We start from the raw sequence: 25944 nt of genomic DNA, 5'->3' as shown, positions 1-25944 counted from the left end.
AAAGCATGCCTGCGGCAGGATCTTTATCACTGGTAATAATGTACAAGAGGAAGTACCAAGCTAGATTTTTAGATGAAATTGCTAGGTTGGCTGTTAGAAATGTCATCTTTTCCTTTAAAAAATAACATTATCCTAAGCCCAAAGAGCCATTTTTGCTAACTATTTTTTTTTAGAAAGCAAACTATTGTTTCCTCATGACATACTTGAGACAGCAAGGACAGCATTGTTCAGAAATCAGACAGCAAAATATTGAAGCCATTAACATTTTATTTTTTTTTAATTGAAACTCATCTTTCAAGTCACACTAAAAGCGAAAAAAAAATGCAAACACTCAGGTATAAAATGGCAGAGCAATACTGTGACAATTCTAGCATGTCGTACATTCTGGAGTACACACTATTGATCATCACCACAAGCAGACAGGATGAGAGCTGCATCATAGTTCATTTGGTATCTTCATTCTTTTGCTGATCTCTTTCCTGTAGGGTCCTCATTAAAAGATGCTGGTTAGCATAGCTTCAGGGTTGGACTATCTCAGCAAAAAGGTTCTTGCCTGTTTTCCCTCCATTCCACTTCCTAAATGTCTCAGCTGCCAAGTTAGGTGTGAGACAGATGAGAAACAGCATCTTACTGGCATAAAGCAAGCCTGACAAGGGATTCAGGCCAGTGCCTACACTTCACATTAGCCAGATGTCAGAGGCCAGTGATGGGAACCTCTGTGATGTCTAGTGCCATGTTTATTAAAATTAACACTGCAGCTTGGTAGTACCAAGTCAAAACTGCCAGTACAGAACAAGGTACCAACTCCAGTGGTTCACCATTACTCTTTGTAGGCTCATAAAGTGAGATGGATTGTAATAAGCATGATACTGCTATAAAGTAAGGACTTCTCAATGAGGCTGACTATCTGACAGAAGGGGTAAGAGCCACAGATGTCATCTTCTCTCCACGAGTAGAGCTTAGACTGCTACATAGGGTGGTGGGGATTCCTTGGAAGGCAACTCTAAAGCTTCCTCATATGATGGCAGCACAGCCTGAAAGAGAAGACCATTAATTATGCTCTGGGGATCACATGAAGGGTTTCAAGTGGGTTTGATCTTGAATGTGTTTCTCTACCTAGTTCAAAGCAGGGTAAAAGAACCACATGGGCTGAAAGAGATAAAGGGCAGAAATCCAGAAGAGTTAGAGGTCAGCACTTTATAACCACTCTGCTGCCAGTCCCACCTCCTTCTCCCAAAGCATGGCTGCAATAAATGGACCAAGGCTCTTTAATGTCGAGAATACAAGCCCCATTGCCTAAGCAGAGAAGCTAAGCTCAGTTCACTGCAGAGGGCCATGATGCATGCACAGCAGGGGCACACACTGCTGGCAAGACAAGGCTTATCATATTTGGCAAATTTCAACAAGACAAATGCCTACACTTAGCATTCCATATTCTTCCTCTTTACTTCTCATCCATCTTTTCAGTATCTCTTATTTTTGGAAGGTCTTCGATACCTTTCCATTGTGTCACAGCAGCTGGATGCTACTACTAAAGAGATCATCAGTAATTGAAGGACATTAATATTCATTATTTAGCAAATTGTTAGGATGAAGGGCAATGCACCAAATCTCTCAGACGTTGATCCAGTGAAAGGTGAAGACAAACTTAATTTTAAACATGGGTAGCACTATTAGGCACAGAAACCAAAGTTCAACTGAAATTAAAAACACATCTCTGGATCAGAGAATAAAAGTGATATATTTCCATTTATCTGCTTTCCCAGAAGCCTGATTTTCAGGTTTCTTGCAGATACCATTGACTTTGAAAGGTTTTATACAAAAGTAAAGTTAAAAGAATATAATATAAATGGAAACTGATTAGTACCTGATAGTGCACATTTGAAGGGTCAAACTGTCTCTCAGTCCACCAAGAGCAAAAGTAAGGATCATCATGCATCTCATCAGTCTAAACCATGCCTTTTCATGGTATAAAGCTGAAGCAGTCTTTACTCACCTTTTCAACTGCTTGCGAGTCAACTTTGGCCTCCTCTCTCTTGCTGGCTTTTATATACTTAAAGCAGCTCAGGACACATTTGAACATATAGGCCTGAAAAGGAAAGGGAAGTCTGCCATTGCATTGCAAGTCAACAAGAGCATTTCCACTTTTGCCATCAGCCTGCTATTGTCCTACTCTCTTCTCTGGAGGAAGAAGTCTGGGACCATGTGTACCAAGGTCTTAAATCCGTCTCTCTTGATCCTTCATTAGAAAGGTGACAACTTCATGTATTTGGAATAGTACACTGGCGTGGGAAGTCAATACGATTAGTAATACCATTAAGTATAAAGCACGCTCTTAAGACATCTGAGAGCACAATGTCATCAGGTATAGGAAAGCATAGCATGTCTTTCATGTTATTTTTCTGAGCAGGCTACAAAGTTTGAATGTCTCAGAAAAGCCCCTTGGGCACAACATCCACCTCCCAGATATCCAAGGCTCCCTGGTCAACTAGGACTGACCTAAAAGGTCAGCTCATTCAACAAAATTCTATACTTGCAATAGTTACACTTTTCTGACAAGATCGCCTTGCACCTCACAGAGTTACAAGATGCAATAAATAGAGCTTTTCTGAGAAAAATGGATCGATTGATGGATTGTGGCACAAGAAAATAAGCAAGGCCTGTGAAACATACCATATTAAATAAATATTTTCCCTACTCTGTGCAGTGAGGCGAAGTCGTGTGCCTCTTATTTTTATTGGCGTAAGACTCTATTTTAAAAACAGTTGGCATTTTCAAAGGAACATAGGGAGTTATATGCCTCAAGAGCAAGCCATGTAGCTTAGGATTTCCTAGAACAATGAGGACTGTTTGTCTTGACACAAAGCCAAGACAAAGAACAAGAACAAGGAATGAAGTATCTGAGTTGAAGGAATCTATCTCTCAACCAAACTTCTAGAAATGAGGAGGTAAATCCAAGCTTTGACCACCTTTAGGGAATACTGCAAAAACCTTCCCCCTTCCTAAAGTCACTTTGTACGGAGAGCAAACATGCAAGACACTGAAGCCATCGTATAAATGGTACAAAAAACCCCGCTCATCCATGAAAGAAACCCCAATAAATTAAAAACAAAGAAATCATATAACAAAAAAATCCTTTCTTTGATTTTGATTCTGGAAGAGTGTGCTGCAGTGCCAATCCAGTATCTGCACCGAACTCAATGAAGTTGACTTCAGCTAAGACTGCTGCAAGCAATAGCAGGTTTGAGCAGAATACATTAGTACATGCAGCTTATGTAAAGGCAGCCAGTGACCTTGGGATCATCCCATTACCGGCTAACTCAAAATATTGAAGAGTCACTGTAGGATACCCTTCTCCACACTGAATTGAAGAGGGAAAACTTCTCTGGCAGCTGTTGACATTGTAAGTGGATGGGGTGCTTGTCCTGGAGGTCAGGAAGCGAGCTACTTCAGAAGTAATTATGTTAAACCCTTTCTTTCATTTCCCATCAGAAATGTTTTATTCTCCTTGGTTTCTGCATTCTTATCATCATGGTCATGGAGGGGGATGACTTATGACACCTAGGTGAGATAAAGATTACTTGTGGATACACAGATCAGCAAGGGAGACTGCCCTAATGGCGCTATGTAAGCATCACCCCTTTGCTCACTCTGCCCTTTGAATACTTTGCATCTCTGAGGAATTTAGACTTGAACATCTGGTAGTATCATCATTGGGGCTCTACAAGCAAGCATATAACCAGCCTACCACACTGGTAAGGAGCTGTGAAATTGCATGGAGAGACTTCCGCTGTAGCAATAAGACATGATCCCTGCAAAGGGTGGTGTTATATGAGAGAAGGGAGGGAGAGGAGCGTTACCATCCCCATAGCATTGTCAGACAAATATTTCCTGCCAAAAGGGTGAACAAGGTCTTGCAGGTCTTATATGAGGTCACTGGCAGAGGCATGCAGTGGGCAGGTGCCCTGTCTCTTCTTCATCTGACAGACAAACTTCTAGCTGAGTTACACTATGATGTGGGATGCAAATAACTAATTGAGGACAGTAATTGCAAGTTGGCAGGAAAACAGCACCAGATACACAGAAAAAACATTTTAGTGTGTGAGCAATAAATGCTTGCAATGGGTCATTAAACAAGTCAATTTATGCAAAAAGATCCTGGGCAAGTCCAACATATTTAGATGCTACCTTGGTGTAAGCATTCAGTGAACTGAAAACGATGAGCCCTAAATTGGCCAAGCGGCCTTTTTAGCTCTAAAATGTTTCATGTTGTTGCAATGTTCCTCACCAGATCTTTATCATTTGGAAGGAACTCTCTCATGACAATGGTTTTGCTAGACATGGGAGAGAGGAGGGATTGTCACTAAGTTTAAAGGATGGGGTTCCTAATGACTTGTTTTGGGGAGTTTAGTAGACCAAGGAGTACTTGTGCCTGTCCATTTTTAAATTATCCTTTCCCCAGCCCTCCTCCTACAAACTCCAGCACGAAAGCCATTGCAAGTTAAGTAGTCTTGTAGCTAACTGTGTGGAAAATTCAAATACACTGATTTGCCAGGTCAATGAGATTTCTACTGAAGACCCATGATGCCAGCTGGGTTTCAGGGTTATCTCCACTCCCATTGCTCAGTTTATGCAGTTATTAAAAGATATGCTAAAGTCATGTTTGCAGTGCAATCATACAAGACACTCCACTCTACATTGGCTTGTTTGGCCACCTGGGAAGACTCTGAATAAAAAAATACTTTCCAACTAAGAAGTAGCATTTTTCACTGTGACAGAATCTGCTTAAGTACCTGGAAAGATCTGGTTTTCTTAGCTGGTCTGAAACCCCACAGTGAAAAACCTGTTCTCTGATCCATTGAAGCAAGAAGAATAGAAACCATCTCACAGTGGAGTTTCCTGAGATGTAAGCAGGATTCAGCAGCTTACAGGTTTTAATTAAATTTCAGGGTATCAGTGTGCATAACTCTACTTACATCAGTGCGGATATAGCGACTTACCCAAGTGGAAGATCTAACCTGCTGCTTAATGATCTTAATTTATTTTGGCACACAATAGCAGAAGAGTTTCCTATATTTGTTTTTAAACATCTTCTAGAGATGAATGGGCAGTAGTAGTTTCCGGATATGAGAGAAATTTTGCTTTATAGCTCACATCTGCAGAAGCATGAAACCAGTGATTTGAATATTAGACCTGCCTCAGACACTACACTGAGGCATAGCTCCTGTTACGCCCAAGGAGAGACCAACGAGACTTTCCAATGCCCTGGCAGACTTGAGAGAGAGGTAAAATGTATCCCCCAGGCAAGAGAGCTTCATTTCTGCCTCACCAGACCCTCCAGCCATTTACCTTCAGGAAGAGGACAGCAATGAATGCAATGGTGAAGGTGACCATCACTTTGGCATATTCCTCGGTTGGTAACTTCTCCAGGGTTGGCAAAAAGCTCTGTGAAAAGAGGGAGACGATCTCAGTCATAAATGCTTCTTCCCTCTACCAGGGTCACACAAAGTGGTGGATAACCCAGCAAGTTTCTCAGCCTGCCTCTCAGAAAGAAGGGGCAGGCCACCTTCCTTTCCTCATCAGAAAGATTTTTCCTCCTACTGTTTGCACTCTTTTGGCAAAGATTTTCAGAAGACTATTTAAATGAGCACTAAAAGTATGACTGTTTAATAAAGATGAAAAGTTGATGCATTTTCAATGTATGCAGGCAGGCTCTATCCAAATCATTTTGCTCTGCAATTTGCATCCATAAGATTCTTACAAGAAAACAGGGTGTACTTTTAAGAAACACACGCATAAGCAAGCTGTCAATCAAGAACACCGTGTTGGTGATAACATATGGAAAATCCTCTTTTGTCATCAAACAGAGCAGTTCTGGGTATACCACAGAGATCAGAGAAAGTTTATTATTGCTTAACAGCCACTGAAAGAAACTTCATAGGGGTTCACAGCATGACAAATCAGCTGGGCTTGCTCACTACCTACCCCGTTGTCTGAAGACTTGGGGCTGAGATAGGTAGGGACCTCCATGTAAGAGCTGCAGAGAGTGAGAATACTCAGGCAGAAGTCCAGCAGCTGCAGAGCCAGGAAAGGGATCTTCGAGCGTCCCTGCTGCAAGAAGGACAGGGAACGGGGAATTTTGTTATGATTACAAGATGCGTCACTTCTATAGATTTTCTCCCCATTTTACACAGGGCCTGTGCTTTGTTCACACTGACAGACTAAGCTGTTTAATTCACTTGTACTAGCCAAATGATGAGCAAACCATCTTTTTGGGCTGATTTATACAAGCTCCTCAGAAGAGGTCTCTAGCTGGAGCAGTGATATTCCTAGCTTATCTCCAGCATTAGCACACCCAGAACAACCTCCCCAAAGCCCCGAGACAGAAAATCAACAGGAAGATTCCCAGACATGGGAAACTAAACAATGTCCCAGCTGTCACTAGTTTTCCTTGCACACCCTTTAGCCCCCAAGGATTGCATCCTGTCTCCAGCCCATGTAGGACCTGCCTTGCCATGAAGAACCACGGCCCAAGACAATGATGCTTTATTCCAACATTACGCATCAGCGTCCATCTCAGAGAACAGAGAAGAGCACCCCAGAAGTGAGCTGTTACCTACCGTGTGGCTAAGGGAGGACACAGAAACAATCGCTGGGACTTGTAGGTAGGAACTGAACATTGTTAGGAGGCTGAGGAGAAAGTCTATGACTTGTAGAGCAAGGAACGGGATCAGGAGACGTTCCCTCTTCTGAGAAAGAAAAGCAATGCCAGTTATTTCTATTCTAAAGGGGAGAATGAGACCAGCTATCAATACCTGAAAGGGCTTATATTAAGGTACTCCATGAATGAACACTTTCCTGGAATTTCTGCATCTAATTCCACATACTTTGATGACAATTGATTCAGAAACAATAAAGGGCATCAACTCTGATTTTTTTTTTTTACCCCCTTGGAAAGTTTCTATGAGTTTTCATTATATGACATTGGCACTTGATTTCATCACAGCTGTTGTTCAGCTGTCCCCAAAGTTTACCACTATAGAGAAAGCTGGTTTCCCACACCAATGCGTGATCATTTCTTCTGAGTGTAATAGGGGAGTTACAGTTCCCCTCCAGGATCTGACTTACAAAAGAGCAAGGAAATGATGCAATAAAACAACATTTCCAAATCATAGCATTTCCATTCCTTAACACAAAAAGGTCTTGATGGAAATATCACCCAGATTTGGTAAATCTGGCAGTTAGCAGCCTTGCAGATGAGCCTGAGACTGCCTTCCTCCTCTGTAAGAAAGCAGAGATATTTATCTGCTTTTTTGATCATATTTCAGCATTTTCAGTGAGCATCCTGAGTCATTTCAGTGACTCACTCATTTCACTGAGTCCCCTCCTCTAATACCTCCTAACTCAGAGAGGCTTCAGCCAGCAGCTAAACGTCATTTGTGGAGGACATACCTTCACCACACCAAGGAGGAGGTTGAAGCTGATGACAAACAACATGATGATCAACAGGAAACTGGTGATGACATCAGCTAAAAGTAATAAGAGTAATTACCATTACTAAAAGCTGGAGCCTAATGTCCCAATTCAATCATACCTGTAAGGAAGAACTAGAGTGTGATAACCTGACAGAAAGAACTGTATACATGGGGAAATGAATGCCATGCAGCTGGAAGATAACCCTCTTTTCCCTTTCTACACCCACTTTTTCATCTGTCTTCAAAGCTTCTCTTTCTTTAGCCACTGGGTTGAGCAGGCTGTCAGCACAGGCATGTGGGAGCCAAAAGCCTTTATTGCCTGGACTGAAATTTTAAATATCCTAGGCTACAGTATTAAGGTAAAATGAAGTGTGTGTGGCGGGGGGGGGGAAGGCAGACTGCTTTTAGTTAATGTTTAATAAGTCTGAGTTGGAAATTATTTTGAGAGTCAAAGACAGATAAAGTAACCAACAGTGAAATTTGGCGAAAAATCTGCAAAATTCACAAGACAAGAAGCATGAGTTTTAACCACCCACCTCTGGTATGGACCACAGAGTTTCAGGGTGAAATGTCTCACCTTTACTCTCAGTAGCTGTAGGATGCAACATACACATTAAAAATAAATGTGTGAGGAGAACAACATGAGACAGTTCTACCTACAGGGCTGAAGCTTTGTCAGCTGTTTTGGGTGCAGGAAGGTGGTCTCCTATACAGGAGTAGCTTACCACTGAACAGCTCCCAGGAAGCAACGTTCCTCTTGGTATTGCAGCCTGCCCTGATGAGGACTACCAACGCCTTGCTTGTACTGTATGGTACAGTATACACATGTGGTCTTTGTAGCAGTCTAGACAGTGTGAATGTTTTTGGTAAGATTCATTTGCTTCTTAAAAAAGCTCACTCCCAAGTCAAAACACTGCTGATTTCTTTGTCTGCCTCTGTGTAATGTACAGTCTTTCACAGCGTCTCCTCCAACTCACTCTCTGATTTCTTTCTTACTGCTTTACTCGAGTTCAAAACAGCAACAGTCTGTTTGGGGTCTTCAGCTCCCAAGTTCTTGAATAAAGGGTTTAATTTTATTAGAAGAGCCAAACTTTTAGCTTTTTTAAAGCAACTGAACCTTTCTATAGTTATGTTTCTCAGACATCAGAAATGTTTGATTACAGGTTTGCTTTCCCCCCCACCAACTGCCCAATTTATTCCATAGCTATCAAATAAATCTAGTGCTTAACTATTTTTGTTCCATTACCCCTTTCACTTGCTTTCATAAAGAAATCTGGAAATTGTGCTTTAGCCTGTTGGATCCCTCATGTATTCCAGCTGTTCTGAAATCCTTCACTGCTCCATATTACCCATTTGTTTTCCCATGAAAATGCCCTTCCACCTCCCTCAGCTGAGAATGTTTGCCTCTACCTTTGGTACCACATTACATTTTTAGTGGGTAGGAGAGTATTTCAGTGCTTGGGCATACACCAAAGTGTCCTTAACTCACTAACTTGGCTGACAATACACTAAAATAATTTACAAAGATGTTGAGGCAGAAAAACCCATCCCTCTTTTCAGGCAGATGACACCAACACTGCTGTTTATAGCAACAAAACATTTGCATCAGGGCAGTCACAGCTATGTCATAATTTGGCAAGTTACTCTGAGGGAGCAAATGCAAACAGTCAGCCCAAGTCAAAGGGAGAGCCATGCTGGAGAAGGACAGACTACCACCCATGCTGCCCGTGATGTCTGGCAGGAGATGGGTGCCCATTAGATGCAGCAGCTGCAGCATATGCAAACTGTCAAGTACTGCATCCAGGCCCTGCTAAGCAATGTGGGTATGGACTAATGCCAGTTGAAGAAAGAATCAAAGATGAGACTGAGAAGCTCTGGAGCCTTTCCAGGGTTGTAGGGGACCTGCCTGACAGCTGGGCTGAGCCACATCTGGCAGTAAGGGCAGGTGGCACCAACGGCAACACTCCTCACATCCTTCCTCTGCTAGCAGAGTGTGCGCTTTATTTCATTTAAATGCATTGATACAAAACATATTTTAACTTCCCCTACTATCTTCTCAAGAATTAGTGACACACTTGAGTGTCCTCTAGAAATGAGATTTGCTGATAAGGAACTTTTAGCCAAAAAAGGAGATCTGACCAGTACTTCCTTCCCTGAGCATGAGAAGCCTCTTCCTTCTGGGACTCAAAGGGGGGAAAAACCCTTTGAGGAGGCTGCATCCCTCAAAGAAGCAAAAAGAGCTTATCTCAAGAGAGGGAACAACACTACATGAGCTGCTGCACATGGAGGTGTCAGGCATTCAAGACCTAAAGGAGTGATCAAAAGTATCCAACACACACATAACCTACATCAGGAAAAAGAGTTTTACTTATAACCTGGTAAAAACCAAATGCAGGATCTGTTTACCACAAAGCAATGAGAATCAAAACACAGAAGAAGTCCTAGGAAATAGCAAAGAAAGGGAACCCAAATCCAGCAAGACCCAAACAAGAACAGAGAGGGAAATGGAGAAAGGGCTTTACTGCAGAAGAGGCTGCTCATAGCTTTGCAGCTCACGAGAGTCATGGGAAGAGCCTAAGCTTCAAGGCAGAAAACCAAACCCACCTTTCAGAAGCGGGAGAGTAGAGACAAGGCTGTGATCTGGTGCACACACAACCAAAGATTAACACACAGACAGCATAAACTCAAAACAACAACAAAAAAAGAGCTTAACAAAGAAGAAAGACTCAGCCTTTGTGGGAACAGCCAGTCCCATTAAACCCCAAACTGTCTGAAGCCATTTTCCCTGGTTTTCCTCCCAGAACCAACAACCAGAACCTTTCCCCAGAGGATTTATCTCTTTAGCACGGTGTTTCCTCAGATTCATGACAGCTGTGTTTTTCTGCTGCTTTCTGCCTGGTCTCATGCTCCAGCTCTCTCAGCAGGCTCGCTAAGTAATTGGGCAACTGGCCGTTGCTTCTGCAGGCTAATTGCCGGCAGAACCCAGCTGAATTTTACAAGCAGAACCTAGATCAAAAAAACCCTAAACAAAATAACAAAGAAACAAAAGCTCACAACCCTACAGACACAAAGGGATGGAAAGAAAATGAAAACCAAGAGAAAACAACTTTCCACTCACTGTCTGCCTCCTATTTGTTCACAGTGAACATAGTCATCCTTTCTGCTGGCAGCAGATCTCTCTGTTCCAGCGATGTTTCAGTGGATTTGATCTCAGTAATCAAAGATTTCACTTAAACAAAATGAATTCTTCCTTTCTGAGAGCACATTTAGCAGATGGGCTAAAGGAGTGACTCCCTTAGATAGTGGTAGCTGCTGGCTCTTAGCCCTGTCTGTGCAAACCCTCCATGAGATAGGAATGCAGTAGATGTTATGGAGAGGCCAAATGCCACCTGAAATACTTTGCAAGGGCTGGCAGAGCAGTAAGATACCTTCCAGGACCAGCAGTAGATCCCTGGGGTTTGAAGCACTTGCAGCCACAGCAGACCCTAAAGACCAGATTGCCGTGACTACCACGCTTCCAAGCCCAGCATCTATTGTTTAAAAATATCAGACAGTATTTTTTAAGTCTCTTCAGTATTGCTCTTCGTGCTTAGTTGGCCATTGTAGGATGAATGTTTGTCTCTTTTGTACTTAAAAATCCTCAGAAAAGGGCAAAATTTAGGAATCTTGAACCAAGCTTGAGCACCTGTATAATGTCAAATGCATCTTCCTCTCTATTCCTCCTGCATGTTTGTCTGTGTTCCTATCTCAGGAATAACCTGTTTTCCTCTACAGCATCTTAAAAAGTACCAGAGTATTCAGACAATAACAGGGTTTATCCCTGTAGAAGGTGTACTGGCTCTTTGAGGGCTATTGATGAAGACAAGAGGCAATTCTTACAATAAAGGAAATTCCAGATAAAAAGAAGTAAAATCTTACAAGAAGTGATGCAGTCTTGAACAGGGATGAAGAGAGGTTGTGGAATTCTAATTTTGGGAAATATGCAAACTTCAACTGGACAGAGCCCTGAGCAAGCTTCCTAACTTTGAAGTCATAGAATCACAGAATGGTTTGGGTTGGAAGGGACCTTAAAGATCATCTAGTTCCACCCCCCTACCTGTTTCAAGCAGGAGATTGGACTGGAGACCTCCAGGGATCCACCTTGCTTTTGCTCTGATTTGATGATTACAAGATCAGGCAGGGCAGAAATGTTGCTCTTCACAAAGCCTGCTTCACTCCTATAGCCCTAGAATATCCTACCTATAAGAATATTTCAGTTCCACAGCCATCTCCGTGCTGGCAGTGGTACTTTATTGCTGGCAGAGAGTGTGGTGAGAGCTTGTCCCCGTTGAGGTCCCCCTTTTTTGCAAAAGCATACAGGAATAATCAGCAGCAACAAATAAACAAACATGCTCTTTCTTATGCTTTTTCTTACTCAAATTCTCTGAGACTACCTGAGTCTCCCAGCGAATTTAATGAGAAGGAATATACGTGTGCTGTGAAGTAAATGCCATTTTGCGTGGGGAGGTGGTGTAACCAGAATGGGGGCAGGACAGAGCCTCCCCAGAGCTGCACTAGACATTTGCAATGCTAGCAAGTAGTACCAAAAAATCCCACCCATCCAACAGGAGGAGAGAGCATTTATTTGCCAAATGTCTATTTTTTATTAACTTCACATCAGGGTTTCTGCCCTGAATGCAGCCAGGAGGGACATTGAATGAGTCCTAATATTTCCCATGAATGCAGAGAAACTCCTTTATATTTTATGGCCCAATAAACTGGCATGGGAAATACAAACAGGGCTCATAAAGCTGTGGTTTAACAGTCGCATTCACAGATTGTCAAGGACGGCAGTGTCTGATTTGGTGCTGCTGATAAGCTGCAGGGAGTTGTTTCTGGACAGCTGCATTCAAACGATGGGCAGGATGGGTGAGGGAAAGAAGCCTCGAAGTCCCTTTAGCTTTTCATCAGAGAAGGAGGGAATATTTTCTGCAGAGGATATGGTATGCATAGGATATGGTATATGCTGTGCACACAGGCGTTCAGGCATAACTGAGGTATTTTTCTTGGCTGACTGGACAGAAATTGAAACAACTTTTCCAGTTGTACTTTGTCCACAGTGACAATTTTTATAGTCATTAATGAAAACTAAAAGTGATTAATGAAAACTAAAAGTGATTAACATTTAGACTGTATACAGGCATGAATTGAAGACATCCTAAAGATCTGACCTATGGCAAGCAGTGGGGTGTAACATTTTCAAGGCAGAAAACCATTCATGTTAGCAGCTTAGAACTGGAGAAGAGGTTTTAATTGAAATATTTTTGGGGGGATTGCTTTTTTGTTTTAATTTTCCAGCAGGAAAAGCTAGTCTGCCAAAGCTCACATGCTTTCAGGAATGACGCACTGCCAATAAGACTTTTGCTGGGAAGGCTTCTCAGCTCCAGGACGAGATTTCTAATAGACTGGAAATGGGTGAGGCTCCATGGGAAATGCACATCCAAATTTCTGCTGTACATGAGATAGAGCGTAGAGATGTGAACCTAATTCTTCCAAATTGCAACTGAATGCCCCAAATCACCATGCAGCCAAATTCATCTCCTGTTCCTCTCCCTGGCAAAATTAATCTTGTGTTATTTCCTAAATATTGGTTAGGTAGTAAATTTAGATCTACTTTATATTAGCCAACATCCTGGGTTTGACCCCACTAGAGGTGGGAAAATCCAGGCTCCCAAGGACAAAGAAGAACCTGGGTCTTCTTCCCATTTTAAGCCAACATTTTCAGCAGGTCTTATATTAATTTCATCATCAACTTTCATTGAAAAACAAATTTCAGGGGAGCGCTCTCAGTCCTGTGCTGCCTGTGGCGTCTTGTAAGCCAAGACAGCAAGGAGTAGCAGGCTGCAAGGGACAGAGCATCGCTCTTCTAAGGGCAGCTGACCCAGTCACCCTTCCCATTACCCTGGCAATTGCAAAAACCTACAACAATCCCAATTCTGCTTCCCCTCCCTGGTCATATCTGTGGAAGTCGAGGCCCATCCTATATCCTCTTTTCAAGGCAGCAAAACATACTCGTGAGAAGTCTTGAGTGTGCTCTGATTCCTGATAAAGAACTCCTATATATATTTTTTGCTATTGTATCATGTGAAAAGCCTTTGCCCATAAACCTTGCCTCGTTTATATTCTTGGGCCATGACTACAGCATTAGCATTATACATTCTGAGATGTGCTTTAATCTGGCAGGATCTACAAATAGAGCAGCAGATGCTGAGGGCATCGACAGAACCTCTCCCCAAATTGTTCTCCAACTCTTCCATCTGGGTTTTGAAGTAAAATTGAACTTTTTGCACTGCTTTATTACTTCCCTGCTAGTTTCTGGAAACAGAAGGGTTGCACTGTGTTTATTCCAACTATAATCAGAAAACACTCGCAATCTCCCAAGCAGAGCCCTTTGAAATGCTTGGGAAGAGAAGCCAAGTGGAAGTGCTGGGGATTTCATTATAAAATGTTCCTTTTTGTGTAGGAGGCAGTGGAAGAGGGGGAGGGGAAGACCTGTCATTTTGATTGTGTGGGAAAAGGGGAGGGTGTTAAAAACGGGGCCAATTTCACTCGGAACTGTTCTATTCTTAAAGAAAACCCTTCAGATTTGCAGAAATGCACATCTTGCTTAGAAAGCATATAATGGTTTCATATGGAAATTAACCGAAAAATCTGTCTCAATGATTTGTTTCTTTTTCTTTAAAGAATATTTTACTTAGATATTGCAAGAAAAGTAAAAATCATTGGCCTTGGATGATCTGTCTGCAAAAAATAATGAAAAACAATTGTCATTTTTACATAATGACAAATTGGGTGGGGTTGGAATTAGATGATCTTTAAGGTCCCTTCCAATCCAAACCATTCTATGATTCTATAAGTGTATCTGTGGGAAAGCATTCTGATCTGCAAATATCATGTTTGGTTTTCAGCAGTTCAGATCACTGCATTATTCAGAATATATGTGCATACTCTACCATCAAGAAAAAATATTTCCACCTGTGCCCATGTCCAAGCCAGATACATCAAAACAAACCAAACAAACCCAAAGAAGGGAGGAAGACCTTAAGGTCACCCTTGCATGATTTTCTTCAGGTTTTATCTGTAAAATTAGAACTAGAAACATATATTACAGAAGTGGAAAACTGGATTCTCCTACGTATGTTGTCCTGACCCAGAAAACAGCTGGGTTTTAGAGCCTGTTGGGTGTATTGCATGTTGCCCTAATGGGAAAGCTCTGCAGAAAGGATTTCCCAAAGCAAACATGATGCAAGTCTATATTGGGTGTTGAGTTGAGCCACAGCTGCAGAGGGGCCTTGGTGGATCACAGCTAAGCAAAGTAGCCTCCAACCCACCCAGACTGGACTACTTTGGAAGTAATGCCCTGTGTGAAAGATGTGAGCCACGGCAGCAGACCCGCGCTCGGTGTCCTGTTAGCAGGACTCACCCAAATTTCCATTTTCCACTCACTGTTGATGCTTTTCAAAACAGCCTTGGTGGATCACAGCGGTGCCTCCTAAATGCCATCTGGGCTCTTTTGAAAAATGTGAACCCATCTTGTAGCAATAACTTCACCTAGACAGTGACTATGCGTGTTTTGGTGCTTTCCACTATGACTCATAGCCCGGGGACAATGAGTTTGGGATGTGCACGAATCTGCCGTATTTGATTTCTTTTTCCTCCACTTACAGGGGGCCTCTCCATGCATGCTTGAAGCCTGGAGAAGGACACACTGGAAAATCAGGGAACAGGCAAGTCCTTGCTGCTATGGGTTGCATTTTTATCTATCAGCCTTCTCTGCAGGGAGAGACAATGCAGCGTGTGGGAGTCTGGTTTCTGTCTTTCTGAACACAGCAGAGAAGGGTTATCTAAAGTTGTGGTTTTACACCAAAAAGTTACTAAGAAAAAGAAAAAACACCCTGCATTTGTTGCTTCCTGTAAAATTAGCCTAGTTAAGTAATATTTGAGGTTTGGGGAGTTATTTTCTTTTAAATGGCACCCCACATGAGAAATCTGCCAGGTCACTGAAAGCCAAGCTAGGTTTTTCCTAGTTCAAGCCACAGGAATTCAATCAATGGTGATGAACATGACGCTTGGGACTACTTGTGGGATACAAAACACCCTGGCTTCTTCTTCCAGATAACCAATGATGTTCTGCAAAAAAAACCAGCAGTTGGCAACATCTGGGGATGGGGGCCAAAGGGACAGGGGGGAAAGGGAGGTGGGCTGGTGTGGCACTCTGAAGTGCCTTCAACTGTGAGGCAGGAGACCCCTGCATGGCATGACGGATGATGAGAAGAGGATGGCTCCATGGCATAGAGGGCAGGGTATTGGTGGCAATGTCAGGTAGCCCATGCACCCATGGGATGTGGGTCTACAGTTGGTGAAAAGAAAGAGAAGAGGAAACCAGGGCTGCCAGATTAATACAAAGTGTATTGCAGAGGGAGTGGGAAGGCAGGAGGAGTATGAGGGTACTGGAGAGTTTGAGCTGAGGGACTGACCCACTGAACTAAAGACTTCACTGGGCTCCACATCGGTCTCCAAAAAGCCAACACAGCCATGGCCTAAACAAAAATCCAAATCTTTAGAGTCTAAACTTTGTTTCTGGGTCTGAGCTTTCGGCCTATCTGGTCTGAATACCAGTTTCCAATTTTCTTTGATGAAAAAGAAAGAGGGACCACTGGAGGACTTTGGACTTCCTCTCAACCCCACAGACCCCTGGTGCTTTCCAGCACCCCAGTGACCTACCAATTCTGTAGTAATCCTTATCCAGGTCTTTGCAAAAGCCTTTTCCGCTCGCCACCTCCAAGGAGTACTCAATCAGCAGCAAAACACTCATAACCTAGGAGAACAAAAGCAAAAGACACAATTCAGTGGGCCATGGGCCAGCTTCCTATCAACAAATTTATTTCCAGGGAGCATGCAATGGCCACAGTCCTAAATGCAGGATAGGTCTCCAAGGGAGACAGTCATGAACAGTTTAAAATCCTTTACAAGGAAACATTGAAACAAAAGTTATCAGTTTATTAATGGTTTGGGTTTAACTGTCTTTTTCTGCCAGCTTCTGAAGGAGGGTGGAGGAATTTCAAAGTTAATGAGTTTTGTTTCAACATTTTTTATCCAGAAAGTCCTGGCTTTACATTTTGAAATTGCATTTTGCTTCAGAATTGAGCTAAATGGAACAATAGTATTATAAAGTGTAAAAAGAAACACAAAAAGAATAAACAAATATCTATTAAGTCTACCTATAGCACTTCATTGGCAAAATAGTTTTCCTTCTTTTATTGATTTGAGAAAAATTGAACCAGAATGATTTTCTCTCCCTTCCCCACCAAGTTTCCAAGTCGGACTATCAAACCCTAGACTCCATGGTTCATCCCACTCTGAGTTTAGCAAGCTGTGAGATGGAGTGTGGTCTAGAGCTGTGGCCTCAGTCCTAGCACTGAACTTCTATATCCAAACAGTGATGATCTGCAGTGAAAAATCAATTTCTAACCCCCAGGTTAGGGAGAGCTCCTGCTGCATGTGGGGCACTGGGCAGTCAGGGGCTGCAGAAGACCTCCATAAGGCTGGAGACCTCATCATGGACCACCTCAGACAGCAGGTCCATGCAAGTAAAACCAGGAAACGAGTAGGCACAATGCCAGACACTGCACCACATCCCTCCTGGGGATAATCTCACCCTGCCAGTGTGTATGCTACAGACAGCACATGCCAAGGGGACCAAACTTGTGAATTCAAGAACAAGTCCAAGGCCGCAACAGAGCCTGCAGTGCCAGAGCAAGTAACACTTTTCGGGGTAAAGGACTACTCTGACGCCATTTATTGCTCCTTCATCACCTTACTGACAGTTTCAGCACTGTATAGTCAGGCGGCCCGTTTCTGACTCCACTATGCATCCAACCTTGTTCATTGCTTTCTTCCTTGTTCTCCGATTTCTGCTGTCCTCCCTCACGCTTGGTATGTCTTTCATTTCTTGTGCATTTTTAGGCTGTAGCAAGCTGGAGCACAGCATGGCCTGCCAGTCCCATACCTACAGCTGCACAGCGTGCGCTGTGTTATTTTAAAATTGGTTTAACAGCGTGGGTGGTTGGGGAGAAAGCCTACGTTCCCCGAGGATGCAGGAAACACGGGCTTGTCACCCTGCAGCTGCATCTCACTGTCTGGACAAGCTCTCTGACCTCTCTGCTGCTGTGCACATTTCTGCCACTTCTCTGCCTGAGCTTTACCGCCGTCCGGGAGGACATCTTGCCACAACAACAGGGCACACCTTGAGAGCAGAGAGCGGGAGTCAGACCAGGAGAAATGCACGGACTGTCATGCCTTGTGCATTTTTCCTTGGAGAGGTGGGAACTGAGTCTGCAGGAGAGGAAATCCTGAGGCGTGCAAACAATGGAGAAACCTGTGCAAACATGACTCTCCATCTTCACCCCAGAAACGCCAGGTCTAGCATTGGGAGCACCCATTCTGTAGACTATTCTCCAGGGACAGGACCCATCAACAAAAGTACCATCACCAAAAAAGCGGTGGTCATGAAGAGGTGAATGACAGAAGCCATTTTATCTGGACTGCGCAACCTCTGTCTGTGAGTCATCTGAACCCCTCTCTGATGCAGGAAGCAAGCATGGGTAGTGTATAGCTGAAACAACTTTTTCACAATATTTATAGCAGCCTTTCATTTCAACAACCGCTTAAAGAACTGATGCAGGCATGGAGAAACCGGAACTTGCGGTCTGCACTTGCGTTTGCAAACTTTATGTGTGGGGAACAGCACAAAACCAGCAACTGCAGTGGGACGAGGCAAACCTAACTGCAAGTGAGCGGAAGGGGGAATATTTTTTTGTCTTTTGCAGAGCAGTGGCTGGAGGTGCCATACAAGATCCGGGCAGTGTTCAGGCTGGAGTAATGTATAGTCAGATGTGCTGGGGCTGACATTGCAAGCCAACAAAACGAAGAGGAATGGAAAGAAAGACTTCGCATTGCCCTGAAATAGGGAAGAACGGCTGGTGGGATGGCCTGCAGCAGAGACAGGAACTGAATGCAGACTGTCCCACTGTCTCTGCGTAGCTGCAGGAGACCTAGAAACTATCTTCAAAACCAAATTCATCAACTTCCTGTGCCACAAGTTCCAAGTGCAGTTTCCAGAAGAGCTGTAGCACATCCCCCAGCGCCCTTTGCTGCCAAAGCGAGCGTCCACCAAGCTGCACTCTTGCTGCAGTGGGGACCAGGGCCCTGTGTCCCACCACGAGCCTTCCCTCTGAATCTAAAATACTGTCTAGAGTCTGAGTTGGAGGAAAGGATGTGTCATGTTTTCTCCTGGCCTGTCTGATATCAGATTGTTCAATAGTTACATGAGACGCAGTACTTTTTTTTTTTTTTCTTTTTTTTTGCCATGCAGTAAATGAACTTTGCAATTTGTTTGTGAGGCTGATAGGAAAAGGAGAAATATCTAGGTCTCGTTACATGGAGACACAAGAAAGTTAACATGAATTCAGTTTAATGTAACAGTGTTTGAAGTCCCATGGAAGCAGTGAACCTTGTCAGGGATGAAATCGCATCAGTCTGAAGTTTCTTTAAACTTGACAGCGTCCCCTGGGACGTAAAGGATCTCTTAACTAACTACACATGGAGATCACACGCTGATGTCAAGTTCTGTAACTTGCCTGAGAGGTTTCATGTACACTGTCCTGAAGAGATTTCACTTCCCTTATTGCTACTGTTGGTCAAACCCCTCAAATGTCAGTATGGGAAATATAGGAAGAAAATGCTTTTTCAGGTTTCTGTTAAATGGAGGCCTGAGCAAAATGGATGACCTGAGCCCTAAACATCAGTTTTATTCCTGAAAGACAAGTGAACAAAGGACATCAAATCCCAAATGCTCCCATCCCAGAGGCATTTACAGCCAGAGCAGAGTCAGAGCCTAAACTTCAGTATGAAGAACCATCTCTAATGTCTATCAAAGAGGGGAACAGTAAAGCAAAAGAGCTCCTGGTTTCCTTGCAAGTGTTGAAATGAGCCACACAACCAGACACACTGCAGTCCTGTAAAATAAGTACACGTCAGATAGAAAACCCAAGCCCAACCTGAAAGATTAAGGAGAAGACTTGTAAAGTGAAAGTTGGTTTAAACTTTCCATTTAAAAGGGTTTTTGCATAGAAATAACAAGCCACTGAACTGCAACAAGATAAAACGACAATGATCTGTGTGCCCCTCCATCGGCTCTCCATCACAAGTGCCGTGTGAGGACTAAGATACCTCTCCATCACCTGACTTTGACACGCTGCTGCCGGGCATGTGACAATCTCATTTATTCCTGCAGAGAATATACATACAAGGTGATGAAACCTCTGCAGTGGGCTGCTCGCCTCAATTTGAGAAGAAGGTAGAGAAAGATTGATGTGGTCTCTGCCTGGCACTCCTTGCTCCACAAGGCTGTGTATATTCTCACTCGAGATTCACCCTTCAGCTCCAGAAGAAACCAAAAGGTTCCCATTTCAGACAGACAGGACTGCTCAGACAAGCATCAAGCTCCCTTTCTTATTGCTATGTCACGACAGGAGAGAGGCAGGCTTAAGATAAGAAATTTCATCTCCCATCGCTCAATTTGCAGCTCACTTGGTGGGCTGCAGTCTGCCAGCCCCTCCACCAGCCAGCCCTTCAGATTTTATCTCCTACGACTGGAACTTTGGGAGGACATCTCTTATCTTACTGCTGCCTCTGTTTAAAAGGAGTGCTTCAAGTTTCTTGGTAAAAGATTTCTAACACCAGGAAATTAAGTGACTTAGCCAAACAGTGTAGGACTGAGGTAGAGCCAGTTGTTAAACCAAGGCAGCTAAATTGGGGGTGTCTTGCAAGGCAGAATCTTAACAGCATGACACACACAGCCCCTGTTCCCTGGTGAATAATTTTGCTGCAGCTGCAGTAGGGTTTAAACTGCTGTTAGAGTTTGTGTCATGTGCCTTTCTTTTCTGAAATATGTGCAGCTTGACTAATCTCCAAATAATTTATCTTTATGCACATGGCCTTGGTGTGACGACTGCTCCTTCGTTTTTTCATACCCAGTGTTTCTGCAAGAGCTTGAAGCCATAATGAACAGGGGTCAATAGGGACAGTGATATGCTGCTCCAACAGTGCATTGGGGTGCTGCAAAGGTTTCTGACAGCACTGCATGCAAGCAGGTGACACCCAGCACTTTGAAGGCAAATAGCACCACATACAAATGCAGTCCTTTCAGTGCTTTGCCTTTTCTTCCTTTAATTTAAAAGTGGTTGTTGTGGCAGGGTAGGATGAAGTGAAGAGTGCTTTTAGCTCCCATTTGGTTTCCTTTCAAAACGTTTTATCTTTTTCCTTCCTGCTGCCTCCTTCTCCCCCTCTTGTTTGTGCACCAGAGATGCTCCAGGAGGACGAGGGAGCAGCAGAAGGTCTGCTGAACCTCTCAGGTCAGCCACAGCCTGGTGAAGGTGCAATGAATCGCAGCTCTGTACCAACAAGAGTCACGTCCACAGGCGAGGGCTGGACCTGGGGAAGGTCCTAGAGATGAGACTTTGCTCCTTGAGTTAAAGAACTGACAAAGAGAAGAGCTCAGCTGTGACAGAAGCCAGACCAAGCTGTAGACATGCTGCTTGCTAAGACCTCCTGAGGCTCTAATCAAGGACTAATAGCAAATGAATTGCAGGGTTTCTTCCCATGCTGTGTGCACAGAAGCAACTTTCTGGCCTTGTTCTGGAAGCTAATGTCAAATAACTTGAGCTGCTTCATGCCTGGAAGGAGTCAATGAGCAGAAGGACAAATTCCTCCATGCTTTCTTTGAAAGACACGTGCAAGTCACCTCATAAGACCCAGTGAAGCTTTGCTAATCACACAACTCTAGCCTTTCCTTGTTCTTCTCCTTCTTCCCTGTTTGAGAATACCAACGATTTATTTCAACTGTCTATGGAGAGATCAGCAGTGAGACAAATCTAATTTATAGGAGGACAAGACATCACCACAAAGCCTGAGAGCTTGTGTTTGATGGCATTACTATCACCCAGCATCACTATGATTCATCACTAGGACCCATAGCAATAATTTATACTGATACAAACCAACAGTATTGATGTAGCAAATCATCCAAGTCACTGCTGAGTTATAAATCCCTTTTTCTTTTTCCCTCGCTTTGCCCAGCTGCAGCTACATGATCAAAAAAGGTGAGGAAGAGGTATGGAAAAAATACTTGCTATTCTGTGTTATCTCTTAAAGCTCTAAGACAAGACAATCTTCTCAAAAAATCAAACTGTTTCCCAAGGGGTTCTGTGTAAAGGAAACCCACTGCAATGAAACAGTAGGTACAGACACACTGGGACCCGCAGAGACTTGGGGAGTAAGGGACTCTGGTACTGCAGTGCCGGTCACTCTGTCAGGAGCTAGCAGCAGCAGGGTTGAAGAGGTGAGGGCTCAGGCTGCCCCTGTCCATTCTCCATATCCTTTACCTGGTCAACCGTGGTCTCCAAGAGCATGTCCGGCTCGTTAGTCTAAACCCAAGTTGCATGTTAGTTGCTAATGCTCCCCGGCACCACATGTCCTGCACTGACTTTGTACATCATGCTTGTGCATATCTTACGGTAATCACTCTTCTGGTTTTGCAATGACCCACCACAAAGTTTCAGAACTTTGGTGACCCCAAACCCTCCTGACCACCAGCCACATCCGGATGGTCACTGTGATGGTTGTTGAACTGCACAAGAGCTGTCATTTAGAGACATGGGGATCCTTCCCACCCAGGAAGCCCTAGCACTGGGGACTACCAATGTGGGCAGAGGGAGAGCAGAGCAAGCACCCAGCTGTGGCTTTGCAGGATTCTCTCCAAAACCATGGTGAGATCCCATGGTGAGCTCATGTTCCTTGTGATCTCTCAGGTGCAGGGTGAAGCCAAATCATGCCCTGGCAGAGCAGAAAGGGGACACATGCAGGTGGCTTTGACCACAATGTAAGAGTTTGGTCCTCATTAAAATATCAGGCAGAGTTATTATTGCTACGTTCTTTCCTGTGAACGTGCTTAAGACACGCTGTGGGTGATGGGCAAGTCTGTTTTAAAAATGGTCTCATAGTCACATTCATGCTTGACGCAGACTTGTCCCACATAAAAGAGGGTCAATGGGTAGCTCCAGCACTAGACCCCTGATGGCCCATACTGCCATACTTAGTGTGCTCCCTGGCTTTGGTTTGAATCACTCCAACCACTTCAAGACCAATCTGCTCCAGAAGGGGCTGACCCCAAGCCAGGCAGCATCCCTTGGCTTCAGGGCCCAGGATCAGTCTTTTACCCTCTTTTAGGCAGAAATGCAGAGAATCTAAGTGTTTTGTCGCAGATACCTGTCCTTTTCTTTATATAGGGTAAGGTATAAACTACAACTAAGTATACCACAGATAATCTCTGATTTTTTGAACCATGTCTCCACTGCTAAGAGTCAGGAGAGGGATAACATTCATGGACATTTGAACCTCTTCTGCAAACGCTTTCCCGTGAGCACTGTGAAGGCTCACTCCAAGGCTCTCTGCCTTTTGCTGTTCAAAACTCACCTGATGTCTTCAACAGACCCACAAAATATTTTTGAAATAACACGCCTTTGATATGATGTCACTGGTTAAGTTTTGCCTGTTAGCCAGCGGGACCAAGAGGTGGTGCCTCTTTCTTTTCCATCATGCACTGGTGCAAATCTCTATTTTTGTTAGTGGCATCATGGTGAAACACTTAGAAAAATGTGCCTCAGTTCAAAGCGTTTGCTGACTTCTGAGAAAGACAAAGGAGGCTTTGTTATGATTCACGCTCCCAGATAGGAAAAAATAGTTCACTTTCTATACCTCTATTTCACTACTGATAACAGATAGTTCACGTCGCAAGGCGTGCTTGTAGCCTTCTGCAGAAAATGCAGAAAAGGTCCCTGGCTGGTATTTCCTGCGTTTGCACAGACCTTTAATTTTGCCAGCTCCTCTTCAGATCTTGGCTATACTTCCTACGAGGGTCCAATTTTTAAACAGTTCATGACCATCGCTCTGTGATGGCTATATGTTTAATTGGTTGTCAGAAATTGCTTGTGCTCTGCTGCAAACTCTCAGGTTTCATATGTTTCAATTTTTGTGTCTTGGGGTCATGAGAATGCACAGGAAATATGGCAATTTCTTTTTCTTTAAAGCAGTGAGATTATAAGCTTTGAGCTTGTGGCAAAAAGACAAGTAGCCTGCCCAGGGTGTAATCTAGATGCTCAAAAAGCAGAAAGCAAAAGAGGTTATAAAATTGCATGATTTTTTTTAACCAACCTTGTAATGTTTTTGAGGTCCCCAAATGATTAAAATATGCCATGGAAATGCCACTACAGCACCTGGCTTTGAAGTCATGCCAGGGAAAAGAAGTTGGCAGTCACATGAAGATGCGCTGTAGACCCAAGTTTCTCTGCTCTCCTGCTCTGGGCTGGCACAAGACCATCTCCTGCCCCAAACCAGGGAGGTGCAGACATGCTGCGCTGCGCCCAAGCACAGCCACCCCCTCCAGCAACCCACAGTGCTGCTGCTCCTGGCCTGTTTATAAAATCCTATCATTCACTGAATGCTTTCCATTTTTCTTAGTATCCAAAAAAGCAACTAAACTGATCTCCAGATTTCTTTGCCTTTCATTTCACGAGTTGAATCCTCCACCAGTGTATGCAGGCATAGCATCGTGGAAGTCAAAAACCATTAAACCAGCACGTCAGACCACTGTCTTGGCTTTGTGTGAGAGAGGAGGGGGCTATGCTGCAGTGAGGATTTGCTCAGGCAGCTTGGATTGCTTCTGCTGCCCCAGGAAACCTGGCTGGTGTCGCGGAGGGACCATAACGTGTCCTTCCCACGCGTGGCATGGCTGCCACAGTTGCTATGTCCAGCACGTATTTGCAGCTACAGCTCCCCTCACTCCACTTTTCCTGTGCAAGGAGCGAGTTAAGAGCCCCCGTTAACCGTTATCACCCTCCAGGCCCCCAGCCCGTGACTACGCACACCGAGTACAACAGGTGAGATTTTTCTAAGTGCCTCTGCTGTGCAAGAAACCACAGTATGACTTAAAGCCACCTGAAAGCATCTCTGTGCAACCAGGTAGATGGGAAGAAATGTCCCTCCAGGCTCTGCTGCCTCTGCTCGCTGCCATCTGCGCCCACCCCTGAGCAGTTATGCCAGCTGCCTGGCAGCTGAACACAGTCACAGATCAAAACAGAAACCGAAACGGTGCCTATAGTGTCCAACTGGCCATGGAGAGAGAAATGAGGCAGCTTTACCCCACCCGCCCTGTGCTTGCCTGGGGCCCAAATCCCTCCTCCCTCCAGTGACCCGTAATTTCAGCACTCCCACAGTTTCCATTGGCAAGGTTCTGCCCAGCTTCTAACCAACAGGTCCAGGTAGCCGTGCTGAGCCCTGGCCAGGCTACACGCCCCTCTTACCAGAGCTCTTGCATTAAGCTGCAAGGGAAAAACAGGAAGCAGAGTGAGTTTCCATGAGCTCCAACAGGGAGAGCCAGGGAAAAAATAGTGAAAAAACCCTCCCAGTATAATAAATTTCTTCCTGCCTTCCCCTTTCCCCCCTGCCACCTTCTCCTCTTTTGCCCATCCCTCTTAAATCATTGGTTTGTCTCTTTTGGGAGCACAGAAAAGTCAACAGTCAGGAAACCTTGTGATCTGCAACGATTACACCTTCTGCAAAGACTACACCTCCGCCTCTCTTTTCTCATCTCCCTCTCCCTGTCCCCCCCTTTTAGTCCTGTAACTTACCATGTGGAAGATCCCTAGAGCGACTGTTGCTGTCTTGATGTTGAAGCAGCAACATTTGGGGGGCCTGGTGGTCGTTTGGGCAGTCATTTTCTGCTCCCTGCGCACAGCTATGAGTTAAGGAGGTTGAATTTGCAGCAACCGCTCCACTGAAAAGCGAAGCGAGCAGTGCAGCTCAACTTCCTTCCTGGTCTATAAATGTGTTAAGTCATCTACAAAGTCACATGAGGTCTTTGATTTCTCAATAATAAAGCAAGCAAAATTGTGTTGCTTTTCTAACAGATCTTTAACTGCTTGCACATCCCAGATGGAAATGTAAGCACAAGTGCTGCTTCGGGCAGGTGGTGTCCAGCAAGTGAGATGTACGGGGAGAGGAGGGCTCTGAAGCAGGGTGCAGCTTTGTCCTACAAAAATCATCAGATACAAAAGCAGGGGGCCAAGAATTTCACCTTAAACTTGACCTGCTGTTTTTGCAGTGAGACATCCAAATTCCTTAGTTTGAAGTGTCTCGTTCCTTGCCAGCAAAGTCACCATTCCTTGGAAGTGCTCCTGGGAGCTGATGTTTGAGCAGCCCTGGCCTCTGGGACCAGGAGGGTGGTTGGACTCCAAGGGTCAGGGTTGTTGGCTGAGAGATCTGCAGATTTGCTCTCAGTTCTTGGCACAGCCGATGTGATTTATGTTAGTCA

At 44.1% G+C, this 25944-nt stretch overlaps 1 protein-coding gene across 1 annotated transcript; it reads right to left on the bottom strand.

Moving 5' to 3' along the window:
* Window positions 1–249: 249 nt before the first annotated feature.
* LAPTM5 (lysosomal protein transmembrane 5) lies at window positions 250–25447 on the bottom strand. The gene is made up of 8 exons (XM_010304173.2): window positions 25262–25447; window positions 16239–16332; window positions 7453–7529; window positions 6621–6749; window positions 5986–6111; window positions 5350–5445; window positions 1997–2089; window positions 250–1034 (listed from the first exon to the last, which is right to left on the bottom strand). Exons 1-8 carry the CDS (start codon window positions 25346–25348, stop codon window positions 960–962), a joined length of 777 nt encoding a protein of 258 aa, XP_010302475.1. The 5' UTR covers window positions 25349–25447; the 3' UTR covers window positions 250–959.
* Between the last annotated feature and the right edge of the window lie 497 nt (window positions 25448–25944).

Source organism: Balearica regulorum, chromosome 22 (assembly GCF_011004875.1).
Source record: "Balearica regulorum gibbericeps isolate bBalReg1 chromosome 22, bBalReg1.pri, whole genome shotgun sequence".
NCBI lineage: Eukaryota > Metazoa > Chordata > Aves > Gruiformes > Gruidae > Balearica > Balearica regulorum.
This window is presented reverse-complemented; position numbering and strand designations above follow the sequence as displayed.